This window comes from Triticum aestivum, chromosome 2A (genome assembly GCF_018294505.1).
Source record: "Triticum aestivum cultivar Chinese Spring chromosome 2A, IWGSC CS RefSeq v2.1, whole genome shotgun sequence".
NCBI classification, from domain to species: Eukaryota; Viridiplantae; Streptophyta; class Magnoliopsida; order Poales; family Poaceae; genus Triticum; species Triticum aestivum.
The window spans coordinates 458693954-458712547 of NC_057797.1; the positions used below are offsets into that span (position 1 = coordinate 458693954).

General features: G+C 43.6%; 1 protein-coding gene across 2 annotated transcripts; it reads right to left on the bottom strand.

Annotated features, from left to right (window-relative positions):
• Nucleotides 1-204: 204 nt before the first annotated feature.
• Nucleotides 205-7721, bottom strand: LOC123188986 (kinesin-like protein KIN-12A). 2 transcript variants are annotated; one of them, XM_044601299.1, is made up of 16 exons: nt 7351-7721; nt 7103-7264; nt 6249-6332; nt 6032-6154; nt 5892-5951; nt 5750-5803; nt 5582-5677; nt 4784-4879; nt 3742-3887; nt 3334-3483; nt 3120-3249; nt 2353-3033; nt 2179-2277; nt 1954-2097; nt 1123-1854; nt 205-766 (listed from the first exon to the last, which is right to left on the bottom strand). In XM_044601299.1, exons 1-16 carry the CDS (start codon nt 7672-7674, stop codon nt 446-448), a joined length of 3402 nt encoding a protein of 1133 aa, XP_044457234.1. In that variant the 5' UTR covers nt 7675-7721; the 3' UTR covers nt 205-445. The 2 variants fall into 2 exon arrangements, with proteins under 2 accessions (XP_044457234.1, XP_044457233.1); XM_044601298.1 differs by having other exon boundaries at nt 1954-2106; nt 7351-7720.
• Between the last annotated feature and the right edge of the window lie 10873 nt (nt 7722-18594).

Here is an 18594-nt window from a genome sequence, read left to right on the forward strand (position 1 = left end):
GGGTGGCATAGAATTAAATGAAGAAAGAGAGGGTTGAGTACCATATCATGATAACGTATCATATTAAATGTTGTGCTACTGCTAATAAATGAAGTCATTTATGATACTAACTTATGATACTATGCACTACGAATGTAGTATCATACCCTAGTATCATATGCATGATACTAATATATGATACTTATCATTACAACCAGCCTAATGTAGAGCGCCGCTGTCCATCGTAATATACAAGGGAGAATAATAGTACACTTGAAGAATCTGCAATGACAACGCCACACACACACACACACACACGGCCGGTCGGTGAAGAGAAACGCGTCCTTGGCCCTCTGATCTGATGCTTACAAGGTGTACAACATACTACTGCCACTGACCCTTTTCTCCCAAGGTACAGACTACAGAGAGAGAGAGAGAGAGAGAGAGATAAACGGTGACGTCGTCATCAGATGTTGCATCTGTCGTATCCGGAGAACCACGAATTGAGGTCGGTGCTCTTGGTGACCTCCAGTGATCCCTGCTGGTGTATGGCGTCCAACTCCCCCCTCCATTGCTGATCATCACCAGGGCTACCACCAACCGAGTCATACCTGGGTGCAGAGTCGAGATTGCTGGATGCGGCAGGCAGAGGTGTAACATCGTTGTGCTTGGAGTACTCTGTCAGGCGTTGATTTAGCGCGACGATTTCATGGTCGTAGTTCTTCTTTAAGTTGTCAATCTCCTGATAGGCTTTCTCCGTCTCCTGCTCTGCTAACAAGGCTCGGTTCTGCAACACACACACATTGTTTTACCACAACAGAAAAACGTAGATACATAATATTCTCTGCCAAAAAAAGTATATAATACATACAGCACACTAGCAAACTCAACAACCATGTAACCATCAGCCCAGTTAAACCGCTGTATTAGCACTTTCAATGTGTGTTTTCATCCATAGGTTTGGTGACATTCCAAATTCCCGATTTCGTGAACTATGTTATAAATCTGCAGCTATCTAGATCTAGTACATTCCATGCATCCTGTTGTTATGTCTAACGAAATGGTCCATCAACAACAGAAATGGTGTAACTTTCAAAAACAACAGAAATGGTGTAAGATCTGAGCAACCCAGGAAATTCATACCTGGGCAACTGTTGTCGCTTCCTCGGCCTCCTTCAGTCGTACCAGCAATTCACCAGCAGCTTGAACAGCCTCAGCTGTATCCTTCCGCTGGTCGTGAAGGCTTTTATTTTCTGCTCTCAAAAATGATATTTCAGCACCAAGGGAGTTGAGGAACCGTAGTTCGACTCCTTTGACACCAGCTTTTGCAGCCCTCATCTTCACATCTTCAACCCCATCAAGGATCTTTCTGTGCATTGCATGCAAACCAATATGCCTCTCTTCAAGGTCAGCATATTGTTCCAAGATTCTAGTATATCCCTGCATCGCTGTTTGCAATGCTTCCTTCGATTCCTCTGAGCATTTTTTCTCTGACTCCAATTCCGACCGCAACCTTCCAACAAGAGATTTGTTTGCTTCAAGGTCAGCCCTGAGCTCGTCCATGAGAGCAATCCATTTACTCTCAGCTCCAGCATAATCAGCAGCTTCCGCAATGTTAGCATCACCATCATCATCTTTTGTCCCAGGCGAAGGATTAGCACTCTGATGCAATTGCAGTGGAGGCCACAGCCTGCGAAGCGATGCAGAAGATGAAAGCATATAATGCAACTGACTCTTCAGATGATGTATCTCTTCCTGTAAAACCTCTTTCTCATCCATGTAATTCCTGCACAAGTCCAATTCCCGCTGGAGTGCCTTCACCTCAATTTCAGCACGTAGGACTTCAGGGTGGTTGTCATATTTCTTTTGGAGGATCTGCACTTGTCGGATCAAGGATATTAGCTCGCAAGTAATAAGAATAAAAAGAAAGTATTGTCTATTTATATAGTACAAGAACTATAGATTTCAGACAACCTTGTGCTCATTCATAAGAGAAAGATACTCCTCATGTATAAATTCATCTGTCGGTAAAGTTCCATCCATCAAGCTTTCAAGCCTAGCAATCTTGCCTTCCATTGTTTGTGCAATTACAGCATTGCATTCTCGCTCATGCTTGTACTGTTGCACCTAGAATATCAGAATGGTCAGGGGGGCCAGAAAATAGTTTCTTGTTTCCGAGGAGAGAAGAAAAACACTCACCAAACGATTTAGCTGTTGAATTTCTACAGCTTGCTTCGCGCACTGTTCATCACGTGCCATTTCTCGCCTGATTGATCCAGCCAGGACCTTCTCCACAGCCTATACAGACATAATTTAAAAATAAAGCTCTAGCTAGTTTAACCAACTGGTGAACTTACTTTTGTGTGAACTTACTTTGAGAATCTGCTGCTGCTTTAGGCCATCAGATGGTACTGCTCCATCAGCTGGTACCAATTGCAGATCTCTGCAAGCATCAGGATCCTTGCTCTCATTTGAAGAAATCTCAACTACACAAGAAGGAACTAGAGCCAGAATGTTATCTCTTGCTTGAGATTCTTCAGGATCAGTCTGGGTCGAGACATCAACCTTGCAAGGCAGAACATCCCTAATTCTAGCATTTAACCCAACTGAGGCTCTCCTCCATGCACCGTTGTTTTGGTGACTTTCAATGACTTGAAGTCCTCTCTGTATACTGGCAGCGAGATTTAGGTTACATCTGTCTTCTCCAAGTTTATTAGCATCAGAAGAAGACCTTTTGGTAGGCATCAAAATTTTATCTCCATCAAACGCATCAACATGTGAAAAACCAGCATTTGTCGCCTCTGAAGCTGGGAGCCTTTTGAAACCAATATCTCCAGCAAGGGCTATTACCATATCAGGATTACTGGGCTTCTCAACATCATTCTCATCTATCTCCATCTCTTCATCGCTGTCTTCTTTGATAGCCTGGAATGTCGTAGGACGATTCAAGCTCATTTTTAGCAGATGCAAACTGCGCCTAGCATTCCAACCAGTAGAAAAGCTGCCATTGCCTCCTTCAGAGCCTCCATTAGATTTCATTCTGTGGAGTTCATCCTGCAACAAAACATTAGCGGTGAAACTTGAGTCAAAGAGAGAAACATTATGGAGAAATTGTGCTTTCAATATTAACGCAATAGAACCTTCAGGTGTCTGATCTGCTCATGCAGTGCATTGACATCGTCCTCTTTTTGTTCATTAACAACTGCATTGTTTTTTATAGCTTTAGCGCGTTGAGCAAACCTTAGAGTGCTTAAGGTTTCATTCTTACATCTGTATAGGAACACAGAAAGTATGGTGAGGAAACAACATCAGAATAGCACAAAAAGAAGACTTCTGGTTCAACTTGGGTAATACCTTTCTGACGGCGAAACAGCACAAATCATTGCAAGCATTGCATTACCACCCAGGGATTCTTGTAATAGAAATGTCAACTTTGAATCGCGATATGGAACGTGCCTTTGTTTTCCAGATTGTGAAATTTCTGCTAGTATATTAATCAAGTTTCTGCAGTGACGAAAAACATATTGATCAGAACCTCAATTCCACACCTATTAGCACATCATGACAAAATGTGCAAGGTGATTCTTTTGGTACAGTGATTAATCAGATCTATCTACTCTGCTAAAGTACACCAAGTAGTCCAAGTCTAGCCAAAAAAAAGGTCCCACAAATACACCAACATAGATTATGCCAAGAACAAGCAACTAGCAAAGACCTGACATAAATTCTTTAACTTCGCTATTAAAATAAACAGAAGCTTACCCAAGCGCTGAAAGTGACCGATTTATATTTCCTGCTTCCTTTAGGCGATCCCCAGCTGCATGGGTCAGCTTTTGCCGCTCAGATCCAGCAAGATCTACTAAATTTATCCTGCTTACTCTAATGCTGTTTGAGCCATCTTCAAGATTCTATAGAACAATAACAAACCATTAATGAATTAACAGATGTATCTAAACTGAAACTAGCAATGATTGAAGACAATAATTATTGGGAATTAGTTTGTGGATAACCATTTTACATTCTAGTTCTAAATAAGTTCGTCCATCACCACCTTGTTACTCTTATGTTTGTACCAGAACTGAGACCTCCATTTACACATTTTGTAGAACTTTACATCTTGCATTATGCAAACAGCAGCAACCAGCAGGCACCAAAAGGAGGAAAAGAAATGCCAAAGGAAGCAGCTGTGGTATAGTGTGTCCCAAGATAATTGATCCTATTCATAAAATAGAACAGAATGCAAGCTTGAGCAGAATGATTTCTTTTTCCACGCCTTTTAGAGCTATGCCTTAAGGAACCTTTCAGTATTCCATATGTGAAACATCAGAAGGAACTTCTAAAACCTAAAGGAGATCCAGTAATATATGTCAAGGTATATGCAAACATTGGAGAAAGTGCAATGTGCCTTCAACCTATCATGGAGCACACAGGCCTCACCATTTGGTGCATACATTTGCTGAAATGGAATAAACAACATCTAGACCAGGACATAGCTGAGCGGCAAACGCAGAAACAGGACAATTTATACTAATAGAAGCACCACAAGTGAAGCTAAGAGCGTCACCATCGAATAGACATGAACACTTACTGCAGGTAAAATAATTGCACCCCACAGGTATGATTACTGAAAATATAATGTAATAAGCCCAAATTCAACGACTACCTTCGATTCGGATTTTCACAGATTTAAAGACACAATCAGAACATCAAAAGTCAGGAATATTTACTGCAGGTTAAATAATTGCATCTCACAGGTATGACCAATGAAACAATAATGTAACACAAGGCCCGCTTCAACAACTACCTTTGATTCAGATTTGATGACACATGTAAAAACACAATGAGAGCGTGAACTATCTGCATTCGCACTTGTTGACCCTGTTCTCCGGTTCGCCAATCCCTGCACGAAGTTCAAAATTAAACTAAGGCATATGATGATGTATATGCATGGGTTACTGGAAAATATCAATCTGATGAAATAAGCGTCCAACTACTGTGATCAGATTTGCAGCAACAAGAGGGTGCATCATCTGTAGATGAAATATTTGCAAGAAAAATATCTTCCAACAGAGTAATAAGCCTCTCCGGTCTTCACTATTCACATCAAAGGAATTTGAGAACAGGCAAAAAGCATTTGCACATACTTTCATTATGAGGAGAAGAACAATAGATACAAGAGTTTGGACCAGGACAATTAGCGCTCAACAATTCCACACATAGACAACAAAGGACCAACATCTGACACAGATCTAAGTCCTACTACTCACAGTGACTCACTCAACAGCCCCAACTTTGGGTGGGACCATGGTAGGCATGCCTCCAGCACGGAATAAACTATCCACGTAATTGACACAGAAAGTATATCACCAGATGCAAGATTAGGACAAATAAATGTAAGATGTAATATATGAAGGAAACACAGTTTAAGCAGTTAAGCTCGGAATGCTGGTAAAACTACAATGAGGTTCAAAATCATATTTGAGAGTGATAAGTACCCGACAGCTCCTTTTGAAATTATGGTCAAATACTGATCACCACAAATATACGAGAGCAAATGCATATCAGGAAGTAAGTAGTTATCAATATCGTGATGCACACAAACCTTCACCAATAGCTGAGTTACATCTTTCATAGTGAAAACGAACTCCTTTGTCAACGATTCAACATAAACACAAGCAGTTTTAACATCCTCTCTTATCTGCCAATGAATAGGTCGTATTAGTAAAAAAAAGTGAAAAAACTGCTACCGTATTTCGCAATTTGTTTTCACCTGAAGATTTTTTTGCATGGGATCTAGCAAATCAGTTATCTGTTCGTTGTAGATCTGCACGTATTAATCAACATGGATCAGATTTTCTATCGCCGACAAAAATAACTACAAATATGTTATAGATACTAAGCATGGAAATTGCCTCGAGAAAAGAGCAGGTGCAATTGTAAATTAGTTCTTTGTCATTGTGTTTCCCTTGTTCCTGCAGATGTAAGAGCAAGTTAAGCTTCAAGTAGGAAAACTTTGAAACATAAAAAACAGCTAGGAAATCCGTTGAGTTACTTCTTTAATCCGGGAGAACAACTGCTCAAAAACACGGGGTGTCAGTCCCCTCTCGCAGCCCATCAAGTCTCCTGAAATTGCAGAGAGAGGTCCCCACATTGTGTATGTCTTTCCACTCCCAGTCTTTCCATGATCAAATGAAAACGAGAGCTTACTTAGCATGTTCCGAATAGCTAGTTATAAGTAGATTTATAAATGTTAAACTTATGTAAGTCACCTGGCCATAGGCAAATATAGAGCTGTTGAACCCTGACAAGCAATTCTCGACGAGCGGTTGCCCAACAAGCTTGAATAGATCTTCCTATGAATTCCAGGGAAAAAAAAACTTCAGGGCACCAAACAACAATGCTGTAATCAAACCATTAACTAGGAAAACAACACAGTAACTTAACCAGTAACCAGTATGATCTCCCAAGCAAAAAATCCAGAAAAGTACACAAACTAAATTTGACAAAGCACCCCCATAAAAAAAACTTACACAATTGTAACTTCAATACAGAAAGCACAACATATGGAAACTATTTAATGCGGTAACAAGTAAGCATAGCATAGTAATTTCCACTAGAACCACACCGAGACCCTGACCTGATATGTGCTGGGTAAATCACGCTAAAGACATTCTAAAACCGCCGAATAACTAAAAAATCAGCTCATATTCACCAACAAAATGACCAAACCAATTATTCCCTCCGTCCCAAAATTCTTGTCTTAGATTAGTCTAGATACAAATGTATCTAATACTAAAACGTGACTTGATACATCCGTATTTAGACAAATTTAAGACAAGAATTTTGGGACGGAGGGAGTACATCATTGTGCTGTCAAGTACTATCGACTATCTCAAATCTCACTGTTATTCATAAGCATCGCAGGCCAGGGAATGGAACCCTTTTCCAGTACAATCCCAGAGTATAGCACATGTTAGCATAAGAGTCGAAGCTAATCTGTAACCGCGAATGTGCCAAACCCATTGAAAACCACCAAAAATTTAGCTAACCCCTCAGCCAAAAGAGCCCACAAAACCTTCCCAAGGCAGAGCCTCTAAGCCACAGATTTCACCCCCAACCTCACCTGCGTAGACGCTGCGTCGGCGACCGCGTCGAACGTGAAGTCCTGCCCCTGGATCGCGACAGAGTTGGTCGCCATCTTGCGAACGCACGCGTCGGGGCCCCGCCCATCCTCCCCAGCCTCCTCCCCCTCCACCGAGCACGGGGGGCGTATCCTGACGACCACCTGTCACCAAACCACGCGAAACCCCGGCGTTAAACCAGATCTAGCGCCCCGCCAAATCCCGACAGCCCGCAAACCCTAGAGCGTACCTGGACCCCGGAGTCGGACGCGGCAGCGGCCTCCGGCGGCGGGCCCACGGCGGCCCTCGCGGGGGAGACGTCGAGCTTCCGCTTGAGGGGGTTCGACGACGGGGGTCGCGGCGGGAGGCTCCGGTTCCGTGTGAGGAGCGGCTTGGCGGCGGAGGAAGGGGAGCGGTAGGGGGAGGCGTGGTCCCCGGAGGGGGGATGGTGCGCCGGGGTGGAAGGGTCGACGTTCTCCTTAGGCGTGCGGCGGCGCGGCGGGGTCTCGCCGCCGGAGAAGGGGGGAGGCGGCGTGGTGGGGTGGCGCGCCTGCCTGGAGAAGAGCGACCTCATGGTTGCAGCGCAGACCGAGGGTGGGGTGGGGGGGACAGGGACAGGGGGAGGAGACGTTGGGGATGAGAGAGGGTGGAGGGGGGAGATTTGAAATTTTTTGAAGGGAAGACGAGAGGGAAGGAAGAAACAATGGATGATGCGATGGGTCCGATGGGATCTCGCCTTGGGCGCTGTGTGAGCGAGGTGGGGACGGTCAACTCGACCGGGTGAAGCATCGGACGCCACGTGTGGGGGCCCCGTGGCATGGCTGTCGACCAGTTTTTGAATCTTTCATGTGTGGCGCATTCGAAACTCTAATCTCGTACTCCCTCCGTTTCTTTTTACATTGCACATAAGGGCATATACAATGATGGCATATGGATATATATGTGCCTATGGATATATATGTCTCATAATAAAAAATAATTTGAGACACCTACATTTATTTATTCTCCCCACTGCAAGCTACCATTAATGTGCCTCATTAAGAAATAGAAAATAAAGACTCTAATACACATGCATCTCTACTTTCACTTCAACTTTTTCAGCTTTTGTCATCGGACTACACTTTTTCTCTTCAAGCACCTGCCTCCTGAAAAGGATCCCGCTTCCCTATCCGAACCTACTTTACGTCATATCCTGTCATACATGGCATGTGAGGCATCAGGCTATGCATTGTACATGCCATAAAAGCACCTTCAGCCATTGACCCCTCCAGAGGCATAAAAATCGCCGTCTGGGGGCGAGCCGGCGATAGAATCGGCGCTGGGGCGGTTGGACATCCAGTCGTCGCCCCCAGTCGCCGATATCGACCCATTCACGACCGCTTTACGACTCAGATAAATAGAAAAATGGCCCGATATCAATGAGAAGCGGTCCATATTCGGCGTGGTTCGGCGTTGAATTCTCAGCATAAATAATTTTGTTATCACATAGTTTATCACAGAAAATCAAATAATTCAACAAAATAGTTTAATACAAATTATATAATTCAACAAATAAAAACTCATATTTCATCACACGTCGAGCCCAGCATCGCCCTTGATCCTCCATAGGTGCTCCACCAGATCCTGCTGCAGATGATGATGCACGTGTGGGTCTCGGATCTCCTAATGCATACTGAGGTAGGCAGTCCAGGTTGCCGATAGCTGGTGATCAAGTTCGGCTAAAGGACCATGCCTATAGTATGGTTCAGTGTCAAGCATTGGCTCTTCCTGCTCGCTCTCGATGATTATGTTGTGCAAGATGACACAGCAAGTCATGATCTCCCACATTTGATCTTTCGACCAGGTCTGAGCAGGGTACCGGACAACAGCAAATCGAGATTGGAGCACACCAAATGTCTGCTCAACATCCTTCCTGCAAGCCTCCTGCACCTTGGCAAAGTGGGACTTCTTGCCTCTTGGCACAGCGTTTGAGATAGTCTTCATAAATGTAGACCATCTCAGATAGATGCCATCAGCTAGGTAGTATACCTTGTTGTAGTGCCGCCCATTGACCTCGAAATTCACCGGAGGTGAATGACCTTCAACAAGCTTGGCAAAGACAAGGGAACACTACAGCACGTTGATGTCATTGTGAGTTCCTAACATACCAAAGGAGTGCCAAATCTGGAGGTCCTGTGTTGCCACCGCCTCAAGTATCACACTGCAATCGCCTTTGGCGCCTTTGTACATCCCCTGCCAAGCAAATGGGCAGTTCTTTCATTTCCAATGCATGCAGTCGATGCTTCCAAGCATCCCAGGAAATCCTCTTGTTGCATTCTATGCTAGGATCCGAGCAGTGTCTTCCGCATTGGGTGTTCGCAAGTATTGCGGTCCAAACACTGCCACCACTGCCCGACAGAACTTGTAGAAACACTCAATGTTGGTGGACTCGGCCATGCGCCCATAGTCGTCGAGTGAATCACCGGGAGCTCCATATGCAAGCATCCTCATCGATGTCGTGCACTTCTGGATTGAGGTGAATCCAAGTTTGCCGGTGCAATCCTTCTTGCACTTGAAGTAGTTGTCGAACTCCCGGATGGAATTCACAATCCTGAGGAAAAGCTTTCGGCCCATCTGATAACGAAGCCGAAATGTTTTGTCGCCGTGCAGTGGAGCGTCAGCGAATTAGTCAGAGTAGAGCATGCAGTAGCCCTTGAGACAATGCCGGTTCTTTGCTTTCATCCACCACGGCGCCGAGCCACCTCGCCGCGGCTTTTCATTGCTCGCCAGCAGGTCGGCGAGGGCGGCGTGGACCATGAGATGTTCCTCTTCCTGGATGTCGGCCTCGGCTTTCTCCTCCAGCAACGCGGTGAGCACTTCCTCGTCGTCCGAGTCCACTGCAGAGGTAGGCAAATCACCGAACACCTTGCGGGCGCGGTGGGCGCATACCCGCCGCTACACCGCCCCTCCGCGGCCGGAAACGCCGGAAAATTCGCCCAGCTGGTGGTCGAGAGGCTGCCTCGGCGAAACCTCTGCTCTTTTTTCGGCGGGGATGGGCTATCTAGTGGTGGCGGGCGGTGGGCGGCGCCGGGATCAGCCAGTTCGCGGCCGAGCACGTGGGGAGTGGGAGACAAATCTAGAAGAAAGACTTGACTTTTCGCCTGACGGTGTGGGCCAGACGTGTTGTTCCCTCGCGCCGGAGCCCCCGATCGCCGGGTTTGGCCTGCGATCGCCGGGCCCAAAAGCGGGCCGAGCTGGCGGATTTCGGCATCCTGGGGGCGCGACTAGGGAGTTTTTTCAGCGCCGGTGTCGAAAAAGTCGCTTGGAGGCTTGTTGGGGGCGTGGCTGAAGATGCTCTAATTGTTGACCCGCATACCAAGGAGAGCAATGGTTCATTTTTTTACCAATTTACCCCTAGCTGTGAGTAATCTACTCGAGTATCCGGAGTAAATATGCATGCAATGGTTGGCTGGTAACTTTAGCAGTAACATCGAGTCCAACTCAGCAAATTTGCTTATTTGACAATGAGTTAATGAGGAGAGAGGTAGTTTGAGTAACAGATGTCTACTACACAACCTTCTTCTTGTAGACGTTGTTGGGCCTCCAAGTGCAGAGGTTTGTAGGACAATAGCAAATTTCCCTCAAGTGGATGACCTTAGGTTTATCAATCTGTGGGAGGCGTAGGATGAAGATGGTCTCTCTCAAACAACCTTGCAACCAAATAACAAAGAGTCTCTTGTGTCCCCAACACACCCAATACAATGGTAAATTATATAGGTGCACTAGTTCGGCGAAGAGATGGTGATACAAGTGCAATATGGATAATAGGTAATGGTTTTTGTAATCTGAAAATATAAAAATAGCAAGGTAACTAATGATAAAATTGAGCATAAACAGTATTGCAATGCTAGAAAACAAGGCCTAGGGTTCATACTTTCACTAGTGCAAGTTCTCTCAACAATAATAATATAATTGGATCATATAACTATCCCTCAACATGCAACAAAGAGTCACTCCAAAGTCACTAATAGCGGAGAACAAACGAAGAGATTATGGTAGGGTACGAAACCACCTCAAAGTTATCCTTTCTGATCGATCTATTCAAGAGTCCGTAGTAAAATAACGTGAAGCTATTCTTTCCATTCAATCTATCATAGAGTTCGTACTAGAATAACACCTTAAGACACAAATCAACCAAAACCCTAATGTCACCTAGATACTCCAATGTCACCTCAAGTATCCGTGGGTATGATTATACGATATGCGTCACACAATCTCAGATTCATCTATTCAAACCAACACAAAGTACTTCAAAGAGTGCCCCAAAGTTTCTACCGGAGAGTCAAGACGAAAACGTGTGCCAACCCCTATGCATAAGTTCACGAGGTCACGGAACTCGCAAGTTGATCACCAAAACATACATCAAGTGGATCACATGATATCCCATTGTCACCACAGATAAGCACGGCAAGACATACATGAAGTGTTCTCAAATCCTTAAAGACTCAATCCGATAAGATAATGTAACGCCCTTGATGCGGCTATATCTCCCACGTGTCGAAGCACAACTTAGAGGCATAACCGCATTGAAAACAATTGTCGCAAGTGAGGTAATCTTCACAACAACCCATGTAAATAAATAAAGGGGAAAGGTGCATAGTTGGCTTACACTCGCCACGTCACACAAATGCATAAATAAGTCATTACATTCATCTAATACACTCAACGTCCGACTACGGAACCAAAATAAAGATCAACCCCCAAATGCGACAAAGTCCCCGATCGCCCCAACCGGGCACCACTACTGATCATCTGGGAAAGACACGCAGTAACGACGAGAGTCTTCATCGAACTCCCACTTGAGCTCGGTCATATCATCTGGAGCGGTATCTGTTCGGGAACGTAGTAATTTCAAAAAAATTCCTACGCACACGCAAGATCATGGTGATGCATAGCAACGAGAGGGGAGAGTGTGATCTACGTACCCTTGTAGACCGACAGCGGAAGCATTAGCACAACGCGGTTGATGTAGTCGTACGTCTTCACGACCCGACCGATCAAGCACCGAAACTACGGCACCTCCGAGTTTTAGCACACGTTCAGCTCAATGACGATCCCCGGACTCCGATCCAGCAAAGTGTCGGGGAAGAGTTCCGTCAACACGACGGCGTGGTGACGATCTTGATGTTCTACCGTCGCAGGGCTTCGCCTAAGCATCGCTACAATATTATCGAGGATTATGGTGGAAGGGGGCACCGCACACGGCTAAGAATATGATCACGTGGATCAACTTGTGTGTCTAGGGGTGCCCCCTTGCCCCCGTATATAAAGGAGCAAGGGGAGGAGGCCGGCCGACCCCTATAGGCGCGCCAGGAGGAGTCCTCCTCCTAGTAGGAGTAGGACTCCTACTAGGAGGGGGAAAGAAGTGGGGAGGGAGAGGGAAAGGGGGGGGCGCCGCCCCCCTCTCCTAGTCCAATTCGGACCAGGGGGGAGGAGGCGCGCAGCCCACCTCTGGCTGCCCCTCTCTCTCTCCACTAAGGCCCATATGGCCCATTACTTCTCCCGGGGGGGGGGTTCCGGTAACCCTCCGGCTCTCCGGTTTTCTCCGGAATCACCCGGAACACTTCCGGTGTCCGAATATAGCCGTCCAATATATCAATCTTTATGTCTCGACCATTTCGAGACTCCTCGTCATGTCCGTGATCACATCCGGGACTCCGAACTAACTTCGGTACATCAAAACTCATAAACTCATAATATAACTATCATCGAAACCTTAAGCGTGCGGACCCTACGGGTTCGAGAACAATGTAGACATGACCGAGACACGTCTCCGGTCAATAACCAATAGCGGAACCTAGATGCTCATATTGGCTCCCACATATTCTACGAAGATCTTTATCGGTCAGACCGCATAACAACATATGTTGTTCCCTTTGTCATCGGTATGTTACTTGCCCGAGATTCGATCGTCGGTATCTTAATACCTAGTTCAATCTCGTTACCGGCAAGTCTCTTTACTCGTTCCATAATACTCATCTCACAACTAACTCATTAGTTGCAATGCTTGCAAGGCTTATGTGATGTGCATTACCGAGAGGGCCCAGAGATACCTCTCCGACAATCGGAGTGACAAATCCTAATCTCGAAATACGCCAACCCAACATGTACCTTTGGAGACACCTGTAGAGCTCCTTTATAATCACCCAGTTATGTTGTGACGTTTGGTAGCACACAAAGTGTTCCTCCGGCAAATGGGAGTTGCATAATCTCATAGTCATAGGAACATGTATAAGTCATGAAGAAAGCAATAGCAACATACTAAACGATCGGGTGCTAAGCTAATGGAATGGGTCATGTCAATCACATCATTCTCCTAATGATGTGATCCCATTAATCAAATAACAACTCTTTTGTTTATGGTTAGGAAACATAACCATCTTCGATTAACGAGCTAGTCAAGTAGAGGCATACTAGTGACACTTTGTTTGTCTATGTATTCACACAAGTATTATGTTTCTGGTTAATACAATTCTAGCATGAATAATAAACATTTATCATGATATAAGGAAATAAATAATAACTTTATTATTGCCTCTAGGGCATATTTCCTTCAGTCTCCCACTTGCACTAGAGTCAATAATCTAGTTCATATCGCCATGTGATTTAACAGCAATAGTTCACATCACCATGTGATTAACACCCATAGTTCACATCGATATGTGATCAACACCCAAAGGGTTTACTAGAGTCAGTAATCTAGTTCACATCGCTATGTGATTAACACCCAAAGAGTACTAAGGTGTGATCATGTTTTGCTTGTGAGATAATTTTAGTTAACGGGTCTGTCACATTCAGATCCGTAAGTATTTTGCGAATTTCTATGTCAACAATGCTCTGCGCGGAGCTACTCTAGCTTATTGCTCCCACTTTCAATATGTATCTAGATCGAGACTTAGAGTCATCCAGATCTGTGTCAAAACTTGCATCGACGTAACTTTTTACGAGGAACCTTTTTGTCACCTCCATAATTGAGAAATATTTCCTTATTCCACTAAGGATAATTTTGACCGCTGTCCAGTGATCTACTCTTAGATCACTATTGTACTCCCTTGCTTAACACAATGTAGGGTATACAATAGATCTGATACACAGCATGGCATACTTTATAGAACCTATGGCTGAGGCATAGGGAATGACTTTCATTCTATTTCTATCTTCTGCCGTGGTCGGGCTTTGAGTCTTACTCAATTTCACACCTTGCAACACAGGCAAGAACTCTTTCTTTGACTGTTCCATTTTGAACTACTTCAAAATCTTGTCAAGGTATGTACTCATTGAAAAAACTTATCAAGCGTCTTGATCTATCTCTATAGATCTTGATGCTCAATATGTAAGCAGCTTTACCGAGGTCTTTCTTTGAAAAACTCCTTTCAAATATTCCTTTATGCTTTCCAGAAAATTATACATTATTTCCGATCAACAATATGTTGTTCACATATACTTATCAGAAATGTTGTAGTGCTCCCACTCACTTTCTTGTAAATACAGGCTTCACCGTAAGTCTGTATAAAACTATGTGCTTTGATCAACTTATCAAAGCGTATATTCCAACTCTGAGATGCTTGCACCAGTCCATAGATGGATCGTTGGAGCTTGCATATTTTGTTAACACCTTTAGGATTGACAAAACCTTCTGGTTGCATCATATACAACTCTTCTTTAAGAAATCCATTAAGGAATGCAGTTTTGTTTATCCATTTGCCAGATTTCATAAAATGTGGCAATTGCTAACATGATTCGGACAGACTTAAGCATATATACGAGTGAGAAAATCTCATCGTAGTCAACACCTTGAACTTGTCGAAAACCTTTTGCGACAATTCTAGCTTTGTAGATAGTAACACTACTATCAGCGTCCGTCTTCCTCTTGAAGATCCATTTATTTTCTATGGCTTGTCGATCATACATGGATCATATCTCAGATTTCATGGCCTCAAACCATTTCGCGGAATCTGGGCTCACCATCGCTTCTTCATAGTTCGCAAGTTCGTCATGGTCTAGTAACATGACTTCCAGAACAGGATTACCGTACCACTCTGGTGCGGATCTCACTCTGGTTTACCTACGAGATTCGGTAGTAACTTGATATGAAGTTACATAATCATCATCATTAGCTTCCTCACTAATTGGTGTAGTAGTCACAAGAACAGATTTCTGTGATGAACTACTTTCCAATAAGGGAGAAGGTACAATTACCTTATCAAGTTCTACTTTCCTCCCACTCACTTCTTTCGAGAGAAACTCCTTCTCTAGAAAAACTCCGAATTTAGCAACAAAAGTCTTGCCTTCGGATTTGTGATAGAAGGTGTACCCAACAGTCTCCTTTGGGTATCCTATGAAGACATATTTCTCCGATTTGGGTTTGAGCTTATCAGGATGAAACTTTTTCATATAAGCATCACAATCCCAAACTTTAAGAAACGACAACTTTGGTTTCTTGCCAAACCACAGTTCAGATTGTGTCGTCTCAACGGACTTAGATGGTGCCATTTTAAACATGAATGCAGCTGTCTTTAATGCATAACCCCAAAACGATAGTGGTAGATCGATAAGAGACATCATAGATCACACCATATCTAATAAAGTACGGTTATAATGTTCGGACACACCATTATGCTGTGGTGTTCCAGGTGGCGTGAGTAGTAAAACTATTTCACATTGTTTTAACTGAAGGCCAAACTCGTAACTCAAATATTTTACCTCTGCGATCATATCGTAGAAACTTTTATTTTCTTGTTACGATGATTCTCCACTTCACTCTGAAATTCTTTAAACTTTTCAAAATTTTCAGACTTGTGTTTCATTAAGTAGATATACCCATATCTGCTCAAATCATCTGTGAAGGTTAGAAAATAATGATACCCGCCACGAGCCTTAACACTCATCGGATCTCATACATCAGTATGTATTATTTCCAATAAGTCAGTTGCTCGCTCCATAGTTCCGGAGAACGGCGTTTTAGTCATCTTGCCCATGAGGCATGGTTCACAAGCATCAACTGATTCATAATCAAGTGATTCCAAAAACCCATTAGCATGGAGTTTCTTCATGCGCTTTACACCAATATGACCTAAACGGCAGTGCCACAAATAAGTTGCACTATCATTATTAACTTTGCATCTTTTGGTTTCAATATTATGATTATGTGTATCACTACGATCGAGATCCAACGAACTATTTTCATTGGGTGTGTAACCATATAAGGTTTTATTCATGTAAACAGAACAACAATTTATTCTCTTACTTAAATGAATAACCATATTACAATAAACATGGTCAAATCATATTCATGCTCAATGCAAACACCAAATAACACTTATTCAGGTTCAACACTAATCCCGAAAGTATAGGGAGTGTGCGATGATGATCATATCAATCTTGGAACCACTTCCAACACACATCGTCACTTCACCCTTAACTAGTCTCTGTTTATTCTGCAACTCCCGTTTCGAGTTACTAATCTTAGCAGCTGAACTAGTATCAAATACTGAGGGGTTGCTATAAACACTAGTAAAGTACACATCAATAACATGTATATCAAATATACTTATGTTCACTTTGCCATCCTTCTTATCTGCCAATCACTTGGGGTAGTTCCGCTTCCAGTGACCAGTCCCTTTGCAGTAGAAACACTTAGTCTCAGGCTTAGGACCAGACTTGGGCTTCTTCACTTGAGCAGCAACTTGCTTGCTGTTCTTCTTGAAGTTCCCCTTCTTCCCTCTGCCCTTTTCTTGAAACTAGTGGTCTTGTCTACCATCAACACTTGATGTTTTTCTCGATTTCTACCTTCGTCAATTTCCGCATTATGAAGAGCTTGGGAATCGTTTCCGTTATCCCTTGCATATCATAGTTCATCACGAAGTTCTACTAACTTGGTGATGGTGACTAGAGAATTCTGTCAATCACTATCTTATCTGGAAGATTAACTCCCACTTGATTCAAGCGATTGTAGTACTCAGACAATCTGAGCACATGCTCACTAGTTGAGCGATTCTCCTCCATCTTTTAGCTATAGAACTTGTTGGAGACTTCATATCTCTCAACTCGGGTATTTGCTTGAAATATTAACTTCAACTCCTAGAACATCTCATATGCTCCATAACGTTCAAAACGTCTTTGAAGTCCCGATTCTAAGCCATTAAGCATGGTGCACTAAACTATCAAGTAGTCATCATATTGAGCTAGCCAAACATTCATAACGTCTGCATCTGCTCCTGCAATAGGTCCGTCACCTAGCGGTGCATCAAGGACATAATTCTTCTGTGCAGCAATGAGGATAAACCTCAGATCACGGATCCAATCCGCATCATTGCTACTAACATCTTTCAACACAATTTTCTCTAGGAACATATCAAAATAAACACTGGGAAGCAACAACGCGAGCTATTGATCTACAACATAATTTGTAAAATACTACCAGGACTAAGTTCATGATAAATTTAAGTTCAATTAATCATATTACTTAAGAACTCCCACTTAGATAGACATCCCTCTAATCCTCTAAGTGATTACGTGATCCAAATCAACTAAACCATGTCCGATCATCACGTGAGATGGAGTAGTTTCATTGGTGAACATCGCTATGTTGATCATATCTGCTATATGATTCACGCTCGACCTTTCGGTCTCCGTGTTCCGAGGCCATATCTGTATATGCTTGGCTCGTCAAGTATAACCTGAGTATTTTGCGTGTGCAACTGGTTTGCACCCGTTGTATTTGAATGTAGAGCCTATCACACCCGATCATCACGTGGTGTCTCAGCACGAAGAACTTTCGTAACGGTGCATACTCAGGGAGAACACTTCTTGATAATTAGTGAGAGATCATCTTATAATGCTACCGTCAATCAAAGCAAGATAAGATGCATAAAAGATAAACATCACATGCAATCAATGTAAGTGATATGATATGGCCATCATCATCTTGTGCTTGTGATCTCCATCTTCGAAGCACCGTCGTGATCACCATCGTCACCGGTGCGACACCTTGATCTCCATCGTAGCATCCTTGTCGTCTCGCCAGTCTTATGCTTCCACGACTATCGCTACCGCTTAGTGATAAAGTAAAGCATTACATCGCGATTGCATTGCATACAATAAAGCGACAACCATATGGCTCCTGCCAGTTGCCGATAACTCAGTTACAAAACATGATCATCTCATACAATAAAATTCAGCATCATCTCTTGACCATATCACATCACAACATGCCCTGCAAAAACAAGTTAGACGTCCTCTACTTTGTTGTTGCAAGTTTTACGTGGCTGCTACGGGCTTAAGCAAGAACCAATCTTACCTACGCATCAAAACCACAACGATAGTTTGTCAAGTTGGTGCTGTTTTAACCTTCGCAAGGACCGGGCGTAGCCACACTTGGTTCAACTAAAGTTGGAGAAACTGTCACCCGCAAGCCACCTATGTGCAAAGCACGTCGGGAGAACCGGTCTCGCGT

Bases quoted from the DNA above. Each gene is read 5' to 3' on its own strand.
- LOC123188986 (XM_044601298.1), bottom strand. From the start codon at position 7,674: ATGAGGTCGCTCTTCTCCAGGCAGGCGCGCCACCCCACCACGCCGCCT. The intron at 6,155-6,248 runs GTGACTTACATA...GATCATGGAAAG, and splicing joins CTATATTTGCCTATGGCCAG to ACTGGGAGTGGAAAGACATA. The intron at 3,888-4,783 runs GTAGTTGTTGAA...ATTGTTCTATAG, and splicing joins TCATCAAATCTGAATCAAAG to AATCTTGAAGATGGCTCAAA.